Source organism: Myotis lucifugus, unplaced genomic scaffold, assembly GCF_000147115.1.
Source record: "Myotis lucifugus unplaced genomic scaffold, Myoluc2.0 scaffold_1925, whole genome shotgun sequence".
NCBI lineage: Eukaryota > Metazoa > Chordata > Mammalia > Chiroptera > Vespertilionidae > Myotis > Myotis lucifugus.
Window position 1 is genome coordinate 17,187 of NW_005872973.1, and position 17,357 is coordinate 34,543.

Genomic DNA, 17,357 nt, shown 5'->3' on the forward strand with positions numbered 1-17,357 from the left:
GAGTGTCAGGGGCAGGGTGGCGAGGTGTGTGTGGGGACTCTGAGGTAAGCACTGGTGACAATAGATCTTAAAGCTCTCTCCTCACTAGAAAAAGAAATTTAACGGATGTTAAATAAACTTATTGCTGCAATCATTTCTCAATATAAACATATATTAAATCATTCCGATGCACACCTTAAACTAACACCACGTTATAGGACAATTTCATCTCAACAGAACTAGGGGGTGGGGGAAAAAGCTGGGGACAGTGCTCCGCGATCGCGCACACCTGGGGAAGGTGGGAGGGGCAGGGCCCAGCATCTCGGTTTTTTCCAACCAAATTCCAGTACAGGCTTCTTCGGTGCAGGCCACGCCTCTTCTCAATGGCCATCTCTACCTCACCTTCTCACTGCCATCTCTACCTCACCTGACCTTTGCTTTCTCAGTGACGACTTTTCTGGCTTTCGAAGGCATCAGTGACACCTGCCCCCCCCCTTTCCGGGGCTGCCAGCGCCCCAGCTGGCCCAGCACAGGGAGCGGAGGGCCAGGCTTCCAGCGACGGCGCCCTGCTCTGCCACAGAAGCGAGTGGAACTGACAGGTCTTTGCCCTCAAGGAGCCGCACTCCAGGCCTCACCTCCAGGCCGGGAGGAGACTGCTCCCTGCTCACAAGGAGCCCATCGTCCCCACTTACAGGGAAGGACAGGCGGGGCCTGGGGGGCAGGTGGGTGGGATTACGATACCACACTCTCTTTTTGCTTCTGTTGGAAACGTTCCGTAATAAAAAAAATCAGAGGCAGAGACATACGAGCGGTTCAAATCCAGCTGCAAATGGGCAGGACAGACCCTCCAGGTCCCAGGTGCCAGTTTGCAACTGAGCTGCTTCTCACGGGGGTGACCCTGCGGCTCCAGAGGCGGGGGAGGGCCAGCGCGTACATGACATGTTCACACGAATTCCTCCAACAAACTCGGGGACTGCGCCCCCCCTCCCCCCGCCATGTTCGCAGAGTGAGAAAGAGAGAGGCAGCTCAGCCTGTGTGGCTCAGTGGTTGAGGGTTGACTTATGAACCGAGAGATCGTGGTTCGATTCTCAGTCAGGGCACATGCCCAGGTTGCGGGCTCAACCCCCAGTAGGGGGCGTGCAGGGGACAGCCGATCAGTGATTCTCTCTCATCATTGATGTTTCTCTCTCTCCCTCCTTCTTTGAAATCAATAAAAACATATTTTTAAAAAAAGAAAAAAAAGAGAGAGACAGAATGTGAACTCAGGTCTGCCCAACTCCAGGCTACAACTGTGGGCCACCCTGTTGTCTTCTCACGAACGGGTGGGCGTGTCCACGACCCACAAGCTGCAGAGCAGCTGCGCCCGGAGGACAAACCTTAGAGCTTCGCTCCCGCAGAGGAGGAGACACCAGGGGAGGGGCTGGGGGTGGGCCTCACCGGCTGCTCGATGACCCTCAGCACCGTCCGCTTGATGTCGGCGATGGCCTCAGTGTACACAGCTGCCAGTTCGTGGATCAGCTTGTGGTTCTGAGGTAGGAGGGCCAGGTAGAGGTACAGACACTGCTTCACTGTCTCGTCGGTCCAGGGCGCTGCCACCTCTGATGGGCAGGAGACGGGATCAGGCTGGCCCACTCCCCTCCATCCCTTCCCACCCCCGTGCCTGCCCCTTCTTGGGGGCAGGCAGAGAAGAGAGCGGGCCCTGGAAGCAGACTGTCCTAGGGCAGGAAGTCAATCATCAGGGAAATGGGGTGGGACCAGGACTGCCCCCCTTTTAGAAACCTCTGCACTGAATTCCCACCTCGTCCCCTCTGACCACCCATCCACAGGGCAGCAGGTCTCCCTGCCCCTCTCCTGCTCAGAGCACACGAATGCCCTGTGCCCTCAGCTCTAAGTCCCAGCTCCTCAACTTGCCCCCCTGCCAGGCCCTGTGGGGCAGCCTCTGCCCCTGGACTCTGGCTCTAACAGCCCCCGTCCCCCACCCCGAGCCCTCACTGGGAGGCTGTGCCTGGAACGCTGCTGCCCAGCTCTTCCTTTCGCACCTCCTCGTCCTCTGGGCCGCACGTGGCCAGTGCCTCTCGGGGCAGCGTGCCCAGCACCCAGGCTGTGCAGGGCGCCTGTGCTCCCAGGAGGCCCTGTGCTTCCCTCCACAGCCTGCACCTTCCAACTTGATGGTTCACTTTCTTAGGGCCCAGGTCTCCCCATCTGTAGTTCTGGGGGGACCAAGCCTTTGCTGAGGGAACAGGCGATGGTCCTGCCTGGCCCCTCCTGGAGCCCCATGGCTAGCTCTCCTGTCCTCCAGGACATTCTCCTGACCCCTCGGGTTGGGTCAGGTGCCCCCTGGGCTCCTGAGCTCCCTGCTTTCGCCATCCTGGCGTGCTGGTCCTGGCTATTACTCTGCTGTTCTCCCCAGTGGGCGGGGCGGGGCTCGGCTTGGACCCAGCTGTTTCCAGGGTCCAGTCCAGAGCCTGGGTCACAGCACGTGCTCAACAGGCATCTGATGAATCTGCACCAAACCTGTGTCCTTGTCGGCTCCAAACAGCACGGATGGCGGGTTGGGGTGGACCAGGAGCTGCAGGTAGTTGAGGGCAAACTTCTCCACATACTCTCGCAGCTGCTCCTTCTCGTACATGCGCTTGATGAACAGCAGGGCCTGGGAGCGCACCTGCGGGGAGTGGTGGCAGGATGGTGGAGGGAGGCAGCTGAGCCGACGCCGGCAGGGCCCGCGCTCCAGAAAGGCCAGGCCCAGCCGAGTTACCTGCGCCCCCGGCCGTGACCCCACTCCAGTCCCACCTCGCCTCGCCGCCTACCTGCTCAGCCCACCCCGTGTCACCTGCCTTGCTTGCTACCAAACCAGAATGAGCTTTCCTCAGTTCCTCAAAGGGGGCAGCATCTCCCTGGCTGTGGGAGTTGGCAGAGGTCCCCACTGTTTGGAATGCCTGTCACTGGCCATATCCTGGTTCACTCAGACCCCCGCTGGGAGCCATGAGCACAGACAGGGGCTGGTCTTGGGCACTCTGTCCCCAACAGCACCACAGGCCGAGCCGGAGTACACGGAGGGTCTGCTGAGCGAATGGCCACGGGACACCAGGAAAGGGGCTGGCGTGAGGCCGCAGCAGGGATGGGTCCAGGGCCCTCTCAGCTCATGCACACACATGTGCCCTCTGCCCAGAGCACACGGCTCCCACGCCTCCTTCTCCAGAAGCCTTCCTGACCTCCTCCCTGCCCATCCCCCAGCAGATGGGTCAGGCTCCCAGCCACCCACAGTGTCACCGCCCGCTGACAGGTCACACCGCTCCTCTCCTGGTCAGCGCCCCAGGTCCCAGCACAGCGCCAGGCTTTAAGAGGGGCTCCCCAACACGGGCGGAGTAGGAGCAGGAATGGAACTGCCCTTCCTGGGAGGGTGAGTATACATGTGTGTACATCCTAACAGCTTCATGACATCATACGTGGAAACACAAACACCACCCAAGAACTGCTGCACGAAGGGCACCTCCCAGGGGACTGTGGTGGGAGCAGGCTGGGTCCTCAGGACGGGAAGGGCCCGGGCCGGTGGAGAATCACCTTGTCCTTCTCATGGGAGCTGAGGTCCAGCAGGACGTGCAGGTACTGGAACTGGCGGGACGGGCGCTTGAAGATCAGGTCTCGGAGGGTGGACATGCCCAGGTAGGTGCGACTCTGGCAGGAGGGAGGGACCGGGCTCAAGCCGCCTGCAGGGAGCCTCGGTGGCTCTCCTGCCTTGCTCAGAGCTGGACCTGCCCTCACACACCCCTTCCACACGGTCTCGGCTGGGGCCCCTCAGGCCCCACACAGGGCCCTGTCCCTGCCACAGGCCGCAGTGCGCAGGGCCCTGCCCCTCCGCGAAGCTGGGGACAGAGGGAGTCTGCGGCCCTGCCTACCTCATCCTCGCAGTACTTGCGAATCACCTCCAGGGCACTCTCCGTGATCAGGGGCGCCTCCAGCACAACCTTGGTGAAGATCCTGCCGGAGGGAGGGACAGGGAGTGGCTGCAGAGAGGCCACCTAGAGTTCTGAGGGCAGCAGAGCAGGGTTCAAACGCTGCCAGCTGGGTGACCTGGGTGGAGACTTCAACTCTCTGAAACTCAGTTTCTCCCCTTTGTCAATTGGGGACTCCTAGCTCTACTCATTTAATACAGCAACAGCAGGGAAAGATGGGGAGGGAGGAGTTTGCTATTTTAGATGTGGAGGCCACAAAAGAGATAACAACGGAGTCAACGCTGGTGGGTGAGAAGGAGCCAGCCATGTGGAGTGGGGAGAGCATTCCAGGTAGAGAGAACAGGAAGTACCAAGCCCTGAACTTGGCATGTTCAAGAAATAGATGACAGAGGCCAGGGTGGTGAAAGTTTGGGGGTGGCAAGGAGCAGAGGGCCAAAAAAAAGAGCCTAAAGAGGTAGGTAGGGATTGGATTCCACAAGGCCCCAGGGCATGGGAAGGCGCCTGCAATTCATGCCGAGAGCAATGGAGAGCAGGGAAGGGTTCTAGTGGGCAAGCAACAAGCCAGGATTTGCATTGCACAGTGTCCCCTGGCTGCTGGGTGGAGAATGGACAGATAAGCTGGAGGCTGAGAACACAGAGGCAGGCGCACAACCGGTTCCGGCGAGAGATGGGCCGGCACTGCTATTTACAGGTGGGAAAAGGAGGCCCAAAGGGTGAGTGACAGGCTCAGTGAGGTGCAAACAGCAGAGCTGGAGCTCAAGCCCCCGCGGGGTGTGACCAGAGCCCACACCGAGCGCCCTTCTATGGGCCTCCAGCCAGTGGGAGAGAAGGGAGAAGGACGGACACACGCAGGGCTGACTGGGTGGCGGGGAGAGGGAGGTGGCCGGGAACTGGAAAGGAAAGCCGGGACGCAGGAGGGGGCTGCTTGGGGACAGGGGGGTGCAGGGCCGCCCTCTCACCCATCCTTCTGGTCTGGCTTCTCCTGCAGGCCGGAGAGCAGGCGGATGAGGCAGTCCTCGTACTTGTCCAGGGAGCCCGAGGTACCGGCTGCGAGGTAGGCGTTGTACTCCTGGTAGAGCCAGGCGAAGGCCAGGTCCAGGCGGGCCCGCACGTCCTCCAGAATGAAGGACAGGACCTCAGCCTTCAGGCCCGAGTCGAACTGCGTCACGAGGCTGGCCAGGATCTTTATGCGCGCCTGGCAGGAGAGCAAGCGCGTCAGCATGCAGGGGGCAACCCCCGCCCAGGCTCAGCGCCCCCAGTGCAGACCAAGGTTAAGTGAGGAAGGCCAGCTGAGGAGCCTTATGCCCAGCAGGTCCCATTTTGGGGGAAACAAATGAAAAGGAGAAAAAAATCAATCATCATAGAATAAAATGAGTTTCTAAGAGCAGGACCCATGCACTTAAATACACCGAAAAAGATCTTGAAGGATTCCCGAATTTGCCTAGGGACGGGGGTGGGGTGCAGATATCTCTATAGCCTGGAGTTCTTCAAAAATTTCTTTTCTTTTTAAAAAAATAGACTTTTATTGATTTTAGAGAGAGAAAGGGAGAGGAAAAGAGAAACACCAATGGTTTGCGTACCTTCTACAACCCGACTGGCGATTGAACCTGACACCCGGGCAGGTCTCTCAACCAGGAATTGAACGGAGACCTTTTCGTGCCCGGGAGGACGCTCAGGCGACTGAGCCACACCCGCCAGGGCTGGAGACCTTTTCTAACAGAGCGTTTATATACCACTTGGTTAATGAAACAAACCTGCCTGGCAGGTGGCTTATCTGGTTGGAGCACTGTCCTGTACATCAGAAGGTTGCAGGTTCGGTTCCGGTTAAGGGCACATGCCTGGGTTGCGGGCTCGATCCCCAGTAGGGGACGTGCAGGAGGCAGCCGATCAATGATTCTCTCTCATCATTGATGTTTCTATCTCTCTCTCCCTTTCCCTTCCTCTCTGAAAGCAATAAATATTTTTTAAAAAAAGAATAAAAATAGTGTCAAGCACAGAGAACACAATAGCAGCCCTCCCTGCGGGGCTCCTCCTCGCAGCCAGCCCTGTGCTGAGTGAGAGCACGTGCGGTCCACGCACTCCTTCCTCCACCACCTGCGTGGATGTGGAGGACAGGAGGCTTGGAGAAGGGGTCGGCTGGCGAGCGGCCGAGCTGGGAATGAGAGCCAGGGAGGGGCGTCTCTCTGCCGTGAGGTAGGCTCCAGGGACAGGGGCTGGAAAGATGGACTTGGGGGGACAGGGCGCACCTGGGCCGCCCCGCTGCAGGCCACAGCCTTCTCGGCCCGCAGGATCCGCTTCACAGCGCCCAGCTTCATGGCCTCGACCTGGGCGTCGGTCAGGGGCTTCAGGACATCGCTCAGACGGAAGATCTTCTTGCGGCCCCCGGCACCCGCCAGCCTACGTGGGAGAGACGACAGGGACACAGAGACTCAGAACTCCTTTCCGGAGCTCGGGCCCAGCCGTGCCTCTCCAGGCCACGCAGACACCGCACACTGCCTGCCTGACGCCCCTGTGACCCTAAGGCGCGGCAGAGCACGGGGTAACGAGGAGGAGGAGGAGGAGGAGGACGATCTCGTCTGTGTAAAGGGTGTCGCAGGAGAGTGGCCATGAGGCAATGAGGGAGCAGAGATCTGAATGAAGACAGGGGACGATTCGCACAAATTCTAGGCAGAGAGAACAGGAAGTGCAAAGCCTTCAAGTGGAGACCGAGGGGGAAACAGAGAGCCTGGAGGGGCGGCAGACCAGGCATGGCCCCGCTGACTGGACACGGGGCAGGGACCAGCTGGACCTTGGGTCTGTGAGGGAGGTAGTAATGAGGACAGTGATGGTCACAACCAGCAGCACTTACAACACGTTAGGAACCATGATCACGCTCAACCCTAAGTTAATTATCTAACCATGACTGTGAACTCCATTTAATTCTCTCTTGATCCTTAGGGATCGATAATATCCCAATTTTATATATAAGAGGATGTTTTTATGCAGAAAAATCCCACAAACTACTAAGGCCCTGGTCAGTGTGCCAAGTGGCTAGAGCGTCAACCCAGGCACCAAAGGGTGGTGGGTTCGATTTCCGGCCAAGGGCACATGGTGGGTTGCAGGCTCGAACTTCAGTTCTGGTTGGGTGGGTATAGGAGGCAACCAATCCTCCCTTCCACGCTCTAAAAAAAAAAAAAAAAAAAAAAAAAATAGCCCTACTGGTTTGGCTCAGTGGATAGAGCATCAGCTTGTGGACTGAAGGGTCCCAGGTTCCATTCTGGTCAAGGGCACATGCCAGGTTGTGGGCTCGATCCCCAGTGGGGGTCATGCAGGAGGCAGCCGGTCAATGATTCTCATCACTGATGTTTCTGATTCTCTCTCCCTCTCCCTTCCTCTCTGAAGTCAATAAAAAGAAAAAAAGAAAGACCCTGTCTCTGTTTATCTTTGTGTCTCACACACACACACGCACACACACACACACACACACAGGTCTCATACCAGCACCTGCAGGGGGACTCACCGGGGCTGCGTGACAGGGATGATGGGCTCTGGCCTTCTCTTGGCCTGGGGCGCCTCCTCCTCCAGGGTGGCCATGGAGCCCAGGGAGCCCACCACCGAGATGGCCTGGCCCTGGGCTGACAGGCGTCGCTTGATCAGGACACTCTCAGGCTTCACCACCTTCTCCTCCTTGGGCTCCTCCTTGCACTGCTTGGTCTGCTCCACACCTGAGAGGGAGGCGCAAACAGGCTCCAGGCTCCAGGCCCGTCAGACCCACCTGCTCCCATGCAAGCACCTGGCTCTATTCTAAGCCTCAGACACACAACACTCATTTAAACCTGCAAAATGCATGTCTGGAACAAGCAGGCTTTGTATCACTTGGCAACACAACAACGGAGGCTCCGACTAGACATGCCACTCACTGCTGGAGGGGCTATCTAATGGGCGCCACTTCGGGAAGCAGATGGACATTTAATGGCAACCAACATACCCTGACACATGACCCAACAACGCCATTATATTCTCAAAATACACGAGGGCACGTGTGCATCAAAACATGTACACACAATGTTCACGGCAGCTTTACTCACAACGGCCCAACGTCGGAAACAGCCCACAGGTGCGCCAGTGGGACGGCGGGTAAACCAACGGTGCCTGTGCACCGGAGGGAGTGATACTGAGCGAGAACATGCCAACTACGGTTCACACGACAACACGGATGAACCTCAAGAGCTTCTGCTGAGCAAACGAGGCCAGACTTTCCACGACCCATTTATATGAAGTTCAAGACTAGAGAAAACTAATTTCGGAGTCAGAAATCGCGACAGTGAGCACCTATGGAGGGAGGGGGTGGGAGTTCTGACCAGAAGGAACTTTTTAGGGTAGAAATGTCTCTCTCTTCCCACTGCATCCTCATCTGGGTGGTACTTACACTGGTGTGCTCACTTTGTAAAAATTCACACTTAACAGTTACGTGTACACTTACTAGTAAGAGTTCTGTGTTTCACCCTAGCCGGTTTGGTTCAGTGGACAGAACATCAGCCTGTGGACTGAAGGGTCCCAGGTTCAATTCCAGTCAAGGGCACATGCCTGGGTTGCGGGCTCAATCCCCAGTAGGGGGCGTGCAAGGAGGCAGTCGATCAATGATTCTCTCTCTCCGTTGATGTTTCTATCTCTCCCTCCCTCTCCCGTCCACTCTGAAATCAATAAAATATATTAAAAAAACAAAACAAAAAAACACCCGAGGCTCAGAGAGGTTAAGAAACTTAGCCCAAGCCACACAGCCACTGAGTGACTGAGACAGTCTGATTCAACTTAGACATCAAACCTGTCTGTCGGATTTCAAAGTTCAGGGTCTAAAATACTGAGCACTAATAGATCTACAGGATCTGTAACTATTCATTATTATTTAAAATATCTTTTTATTGATTTCAAAGAGGAAGGGAGAGAGATAGAAACTTCAATGTTGAGAATCACTGACCGGCTGCCTCCTGTGGGTCTGTAACTATTAACACCTAAAAGCTCATGTGATTTTCATCTGTCCCACCACGAGGAAGGGCCCTTCCGGTAGGAGGAACCAGGAGGCACAGGGCCAATCCCTGGTCTGAGTCGGCTCCGTGCGACACTCACCGGGCCCCAGTCCTGCGGCCGTCATCTGTGTGGCCATGAGCCGAGCCAGGTGCTTGATCTGGGCTTCGGTGCCTGCCGACTCCACTGGGGTGTAGATGGCTTGGAAGGAGGCAGGCATGACCTCAGGCAGGTACACCATGCTGATGAGGACCTGTGGGCAGCCAGGAAGAGCAGCCTTTCCTTACTCATTGACTGGATAAGCGGGGGCTCCATGCCCAGGCCCCCGGGGAAACGGCAGTGACCATGACAGACCTGGGCCTACTCTCACGGAGCTCAGACCCCTGGGGCAGTCAGAGGGGCCACGAGTAATGACACAGTGTGGTGTGTGACGGGGGAAGGAGAAGGGCCAGGGACAGCTCGGGGTCCCCGCGGAACTGGCACCCAGGCTGAGAACTGAGAGGAGGATGAGAATCGGCTGGCAAAGGGCCAAGTCTTGCTGTGGGAGGGGTATGTACTCCAGGTACAAGAGCAGCATGGGTGGAGGCAAAGGGGCACAGAGCCGGTACCTGCCCGAAGAGGGGAAGGAGGTTCAGTAAGAAATAGAACATGGACCGGAAATTCGCTTAAAAAAAAAAATCAGTGTCCTAACAAAGCATATCCATGTCTGTCAGGAAATTAAAACAAAAGATAATTTCAAACTAAGTTTAAACTTGGAAGTTTAAGCACATACTTAAATGCTTATATTGGAAAAGAAGACAGAAAACTAATAACCAAGCATTTCACTTAAAACTGTGGGAAAAAACAAAGAAAGTAGCAGGAAAGAAAGAAAAAAAGGGGGGAAAAAAAGAAAGGAAGAAAGAAAAAGATAGCAGGATAAAACAGAAAAGGTTACAAAAAGAATATCAACAACAATTAAGAGCCAGTTCTTGGAAATCACTGAAAACAAGCAAATCTATGGCAAGATTGAACTAAAAAAAAAAAAAAAGAAAGAAAAAAAGAGCACGGACACAGAGTGGCACATTACCACAGCAGGTATTGTAAAAGCATAGGAATCCTATAAACAACTTCCTGCCAATTATTTGAAAAGGACAATTTCCCAGTAGAATAAGGATTGACAAGGTACGAGTTAATGGAAGCCAAATCAGACAGGGACTGAGGCAAGTTGAATTTAGGTTTTATCTACAAGGAAACAGAGGGCCATGGCAGGGATCTGAACAGGGAAGTGTCACGACTTGTATGTTAGAAAACGAGACAGCCAGGAAGTAGGCGGGTGGTGCTCCGGGTGAAAGGGTGGGGCCGGGACCAGGCCGGGGTCTGGGGATGGAGAAGAGGGGCAGGATCGGGGGAAGGCAAAGAGCTTAACTCCCAGGTTTCTGGCTTAGCAACTAGGAGGCTGATGTGCCAGGACAGGAGGGGCCACGGCCTGTAGAGAAGTGTAGAGAGAAATGTCATACGTTTATCTTGACATGTTGAGTCTGAGATGCCTGGGGAACATCCGAGAAAGATGCCGGAGATAGCTGCATACCGAAGCCTGCAGCTCACCAGAGAGCTGAGCTGGAGAGCGAACTCCTTCTCGCCGCTATCATGACAGAAGTTCCACCCCTTTCCCAACAGCTAACCCGGTGGGGTCTCCAGGCAGAGAGAAGGGGAGGCTGAGGGTGACTGCTGACCAGCGTGGGAAGACACACTCTTCCACGAACACCCAACAGAGAGGTCTGGGTGCTGCGACAGCCCGACGACAGACGTGAGATTCACCCCCCCAGCCCCCGATCAGCTCAATCCCGCTGTTCTTTCTGTGGAGCAGGGTCACTTGGGGAACCTGAGGAAAATGCTGGCCATCCTGCTCCCAGTGCTAATCTCACACCACTCAGTGCACAAGTCATGGGGTTAACTCTCTCGTTAATACACCCTGCCCCTGGGTGAGAGTGAGAGTGAGTGGGTTTGGATGGGAACTCAGACCACCTAAAGAGAGGCTGTAGGGCCCTAGCCAGTTTGGCTCAGTGGATAGAGCGTCAGCCTGCGGACTGAAAGGTACCAGGTTCGATTCCGGCCAAGGGCACATGCCCGGGTTGTGGGCTCAATCCTCAGTAGGGGGCGTACTGGAGGCAGCCGATCAATGATTCTCTCTCATCATTGATATTTCTATCTCTCTCTCCTTTCTTCCTCTCTGAAATCAATAAAGAAATATATATATTAAAAAAAGAGAGACTGTAGGGGGTGGTGACCAGTGACCCCTGAAGGAGTAAAGGTCAGAGAAGAGGTCCGAGGGCCCCCTGGCCCACACCCTCAGCACTGAGAACAGAGGGTGTTTCAGGACTGATGCCACCTGCAGAGGTGAGTGTGGAGCGGAGGCAGGAAAAGGACTACAGACCCTTCCTCCCGCCCCGTGGGGAGCGGCCCCCGCCTCCTCACCAGGTTGGCCACGTTGTCGGGTGTCAGCAGAGGCTGCAGGAATTCGGCTGTGATGTCTGTGTCTGACTGGCCCGAGATCTGGGCCGAGACCTTCGAGGTCCCCGATGGGCCTGGTTCCAAATCCTTGTCCTCGTCGTCCTCCCCCAGGTTGGGCTCTGGGAGAGAAGGAGACAAGATGCTGGCTCTAGAGAGGCAGCGGGTCCCCCCTCCTCCCCGGGAGCCCAGGGCCCCTGCCTCCGGGCATCTCAGCGGACAGGAGCAGAGCGGTGGGCGAAGACTGGGTTGCAGGCCTGGCTCTGCCATCGAAGGGCCACGTGACCCTGGGAACTCACTGCCTCTCTCTAGGCCTCAGTTCTCATCCGGGAAACGGGAATAAGTCAGCCTAGCCCAGCTGGTCACACGAAGCTCCAAGAGGATAAAAACTGGTGAACTAATCATTTCCAGAGCTTTACTGTTTAAAAACCTCTATCTTTGAAATAGTGCTCAACTTCACCAGGTTCAGGGAAATGTAAAAACCACCCAGTAAGAGCACTTTTGCCTCTGTGATGGACAAAAAAATAAAAAGGCTGCTCAGCCTGGGCTGCTCAGTTGCTTGAGCACTGTCCCATGCACCAAGGGATTGCAGGTTTGATTCCCAGTCAGGGCACATGCCAGGTTGTGGGTTCGATCCCCCAGTAGGGGGCATGTAGGAGGAGGCAGCCAATCAAAGATTCTCTGTCATCATTGATGTTTCTCTCTCTCTCTCCCTCTCCCTTCATCTCTGAAATAAAAAATATATATTTAAAAAAGAAAAGGTTGGTATGACAGCTGTTAGTAGGGGTGTGGACTGTGGAAATGTAAACTGGTACAGCTTGTCGGAACGGCAATTTGTTAGGAGGTCAAGATTTTAAATGTGCACATCTCTTCGACAGAGCCAATTCCGCTTCCAGATATCTACTCTGAAAACGTCTATCTATTTTCAAGGTGAAATGTACAGAGAATTCACGGCACGGACAGCACAGAGAGGTGAAACAGTCTCCATCAGTAGCAACAGGCTGGTTGAACACAAGCCCAGTGGCTCTAGCTCACGGAGAAACACCGATCATGTGAACCTTAGAAAAAAGCGTTCATGAACAGTCATGTTCCTTGAAGTTGTCTTTATAAAAATGGAAAAACTGGAATGTTCGACAGGGTGATGATTTAAGTAATTTGTAATGCTGCATTAACCGAAGGCACATGTAACTTAATTTCAAAAGGTTGAACAGCTCAATAGTGGGCACTTCATAGAAATGCAAACGGATAATAAATGTAAAACAATGTGTAGCCTGACTCCAACTGACGTAAGAAAGCAAATAAACCCAGGATACGGTTTATACCCAGAGGTTGCACAGAATGTCCAGGGCTGGGAAGAGTGGCGGGTGTAAACCCCAGTGCAGTTTTTTTGGAAAACAGTTTGGCAATGGGCATCAAGCATTTAAATGCACCCAGCAGCAATGGGCACAGATTTGATCGCCCCCTTCCCCAGATATGATCTCTGAAACTATTCCATATCTAAAAGAATCCAGGGCTCCTTAGAGAAATGTTGATTCCAAGGCTAGGGTAAGGAAAGTACAAGATGAGTCCAGAATATCTTACGTCAAAAATAAAGAACACTAAAAAAACCCGTATAGGCCCTGGTCAGAGTGGCTCAGTTGGTTGGAGAGTCATCCTGTAGACCAAAAGGTGGTGGGTTCAATTCCAGGTCAGAGCACATAGGCAGGTTGCAGGTTCGATCACCGATCTAGGTGCATGCAGGAGGCAACCTATCGATGTTTCTCTCCCTCCCTCTTGCTTTCTCTCTCTAAAATCAATTAAAAACAAAACTTATAGAGCACATTAAAGGGACACAGTAGCCAGCTCAAAGCCTCAATAAAGGCAATTTGGGCAGCAAAATTAATGACAACAGTAATGGATCATAACCCAGAGAATAAATAAGAACCCACAGATCCATACTGATAATAAAGTGGGGAGAAGAAAACTCTTCCTTATAGCAGAATTCCAACTAATAAGTGTAGAAGGGAAATTTTTCGTAGCCAATATAGCAATGACAGATGCAGACGGCAATCATCAATGGATGTCTACGACCTGAAGAGAAACAGGTATTTTACACAGTGTCTCCCTCAGCTCTACGTACAAGGGAAAGGGGTACTTTCACACCAGAGAAACCAAGCGACCAAAGGTCCATCACCAAAACGGGACAGACCGACACCTTGTGCCGCCTGATGCCACGCAGGCAGGGCACCGCGTCTGCATCGTTCCTGTTAAAGGCACAGAACCTGAATAATGCACTCAAGAGGCAAGAGCAGACAGACCCAAAGGCAGGGCATCCCACCAACAGCCGTCCTGGACGCTTCACCGTGTCAAGGTGGAACAGAGCAAGGCCGAGACTAAAGAAACACGACAGTGACATGCCATGGAGGATCGGCCTCCTGAAGGGTGCACGGGAGGTTCTGGGGCTATTCGTATAACTTGTCTGCAAGTTCAAAATTGTTTCAAGATAAACAGTTAAAAGAAATAGAAAAACAAAATTGTGCACAAAATATAACTTTAAATGCACAAAGCCTTTGCCCCACCAGTCCCATTACTAGGAATTTGTCCTGTGACTGGAAACATTTGCAAGACTGTTATACTATAGAAATCTTTATACTTTAAAAAATGAAATGTCCATCAACAGGGGGACTAGTTTAAATGACCCACATGCACTCCAGACGATTACTCCACCATTAAAAGGATGCAGTAGATTTCTATGTGCAGATATAGAAAGAGCTCCAAGATGATTACTCAGTAAATTAAGATATAGAACATTCTGTTTTGTATGCTTAATAATGGGGGGGGGGGGGGCGCGCGGGGGCGGAATAGATCCCTACCTCACTCCTTATGTCAAAATTAATTCCTTATTTTTTAAATGAATAACACACACACACACACACACACACACACACACATACACACACACACACTTCTTTCATACATGTTCTAGAAACAAACATAAGTGATTTTTAGAAAATTTTCGAGTCAGGAAGGTTGCCATGATTGATACTATCGGTAAGTAATGTGACCATTAAGAATTACTTAAAAAAGAAAACCCACTTAAACGAAACAAAAGAAAGGAGAATTTTACACATACGAGGCTGAGTGTAATACTTGGGGAGTGGTTACTTTTGGGGAGAGGGGCAAGAGGGAGACTATTTTTATTCTGTTCCTGTCTGTATAATTTAAGTAACTCATAATTACTTTAGAGTATACTCTAACTTTAGTAACTCTATTTTGGTATCATTTATTATGTCATCACATTTATACAATGTCATTGATAATACTAATAAAAATGGAGATGAGTTGAATGAAATAACCGAAACTCTTTAAACATGGTCAGCCCCTGTCACCCCCTCCTGCCAGGCCCCACGCGGCTCCTCAGCTCACCCAGCTTCATCTTCTTGAGCGAGGAATCCGAGTCATCTCGAGGCCGCTTTCGGGCATCCTTGCTGCTGGGCATGTTGCGGGTGATCTCGGCCTGGGGCGTGCCCAGGTCCACCAGCAGGGTGGTGATCTGGGCCTGGAACTCTAAGGAGGCTGGGTGCTTCAGCACACTCAACAGGTGCAACTTGAGGTTCTTGCGAACGCTGCTCACCTGAGACTTGGCCAGCGTGGGGGGCAGGTTGGCTGAGGAGAAACAGGAGGTTCCTGCTGTGGACGGAGCTCGGGGCCTCAGTCTCACTCCCAAGCCCCAGCAGTGCTCGCAGGCATCTCCGGAAAGTCCCTTCCCCCTCCAATCGACTGTGTAGCCTTCCCTCTCTGCAAGCTTATGCTCAGCCCCGAGAGGTTTTCATCGGTGTTACAACCTGACGCCAAGGAGAAAACGCACCCTTCCCTTTATCACACAGAATCCCATCTCCCTCCATCTCTGGGCTGGAAATCCCAATATGCCTCCCTGGGGATGACTATAACCGTCACCTTCACCTCCAGAGTGGCCCAACCGAGCTGCCACCACAGCTCCCTGTGGGCCCCTGCCAGCAGAATGACTTTGGAGTGCCTCCTAATAGTCACCTTGCTGAGCGAGCCTCCCCTGCTCCAGAGCAAAGGAGGATGCCTGTAGCTTTGCCTGCCCAGCGTCCCTCCCCCGTTCCTCGGCCAACAACACTCCCATCCTCCTTTGAGGGAACCACCCTGGCTCCATTCTCTGTCCAAGTGGGCAAAGTCTCAGGGCCCGTCAGAGCGCAGCAACCCCTTAGCCGCTGCGATTGGTTCCGATGCAGGCCTGTAATCTCTTCTCGGCCAATCAGAAACAATGAACATCAGGTCATGGACTGGTGCTGGAATGACTGGGAAGGAGACACTCTCTTCCTGGGTTGCCAAGTGAACAGAAGGGAAGCCCGGAGCTGCTGGGGGCCATCTTTGCTCCCCCAGGGAAGAGACACAGAAGGACCCCAACATGGAGAAAATAAACCGACAGATGGAGTCAGAGCCGTGATCTGATGCACTCACATCTCAACTCAACCTTCCAGTTTTGACATGTGCACAAAAGCAGGGAAAACGTACAATGAATCACCATGCACCCACCAACGTTCTGCTTATTTTGACACATGTATCCTCCTCCCTGCTTTTTGGGGGGAGGGAGGAGGCTGGAATATTTTAAGGTATTTCATAGACATCGTGTCATTTCACCCACATGTACCTCAGTATTAAACCAGCACTGAACCAGGCTTCTGTCACACGCAACAGAAAGTTCCTGTGTAACCCAGAGAGCCCTTCTCGGTGTCCACCGCCTAGCGCTCACATTTCCTCAGGGAAGAGCCGACGGCCGGGTAGTGGGGAGGGGCGCGGGGGGACCAACCTACCATGCAGGGTTTCATAGGCCTGAATCACCTCAGACATGAATATGGGCCTCTGGCGGGCGATGCTGGCGAGGGAGCCCAGCGCTGTGGTCAGGTTGATGGAGGAGATGGCGGGGTGCACCATGAACTTGAGGAGCTGCTCCAAGGCTGCCTTGCCCTCCTCCCACAGCACGTCTAATGAGGGAGAGAAGGGAACCAGTCAGTAGGAGCCTTTCTCCTAGGGCTCTGGAGAGAGCAGCCTACGGGGTCACCAGGAAAAGAGACCTTGTACGTGGATGGCTGTGATTGGCTGAAAAACAGACCATTTAGTACTGATGAGTCTTTTGAGACTTAATGAGTATAAAGACGTAGTGATGAGACTGCTCAAAACATGAAATAACTTTAAATATCCAACTACCAGAATCTGACTGGATGAATATGTTGATGTAAACGCTGAGTACTTACATATGTGTACGTACACAGAGAGAACTGAGTCTCCCCGATCCAGTCCCCAAAAGTTAACCCTTCATAACTTTGGTGGTTATCTTTCTTTGCAAAAACACTGGATAAAAAATTGAATAAAGCCAGCTGGCATGGCTCAGTGGTTGAGCGTTGACCTGTGAACCAGAGGTCACGGTTTGATTCCCAGTCAGGGCACAAGTCCGGGTTGCAGGCTCCATCCCCAGTGTGGGGTGTGCAGGAGGCAGCCAATCAATGATTCTCTCTCATCATTGATGTTTGTATTTCTCTTTCTCCCTCTCCCTTCCTCCCTGAATCAATAAAAATGTAATAAATAAATAAATAATTGACTGGGATGTAACAGTACTATGGAATATTGTGTAGCAATTGAACATGATTTTCTTTTGTTTTGTTTTGTTGTCCTCACCTGAGGATATTTTTTCCATTGAGTTTTAGAGAGTGGAAAGTGAGGAGAGGGAGAGGGGGAGGGAGGGAGGGAGGGCGAGAGAGAGAGAGAAACATGGATGTGAGAGAAACACATCGATTGGTTGCCTCCCTCATGTGCCCTGACTGGTGCTGGGGGATCGAACCCACAACCCAGGTTTACACCCTTGACTGGGAATTGAGCCCGTTAACCTTTGGTGCGTGGGCTGATGCTCTATCCACTGAGCAACACCAG

General features: G+C 53.3%; 1 protein-coding gene across 1 annotated transcript in view; it reads right to left on the minus strand.

Moving 5' to 3' along the window:
• Positions 1-16,414, minus strand: part of SYMPK (symplekin) — a gene marked incomplete at both ends in the record, with an annotated part of 33,589 nt that extends 17,175 nt beyond the window's left edge. The window contains 13 exon segments of the mRNA XM_023748847.1: positions 52-75; positions 240-268; positions 1,387-1,577; positions 2,494-2,641; positions 3,541-3,654; positions 3,876-3,957; positions 4,892-5,127; positions 6,179-6,329; positions 7,432-7,636; positions 9,039-9,189; positions 11,391-11,545; positions 14,829-15,068; positions 16,244-16,414. Coding sequence (XP_023604615.1) covers positions 52-75; positions 240-268; positions 1,387-1,577; positions 2,494-2,641; positions 3,541-3,654; positions 3,876-3,957; positions 4,892-5,127; positions 6,179-6,329; positions 7,432-7,636; positions 9,039-9,189; positions 11,391-11,545; positions 14,829-15,068; positions 16,244-16,414 — 1,897 coding nt within the window.
• Positions 16,415-17,357: the final 943 nt, after the last annotated feature.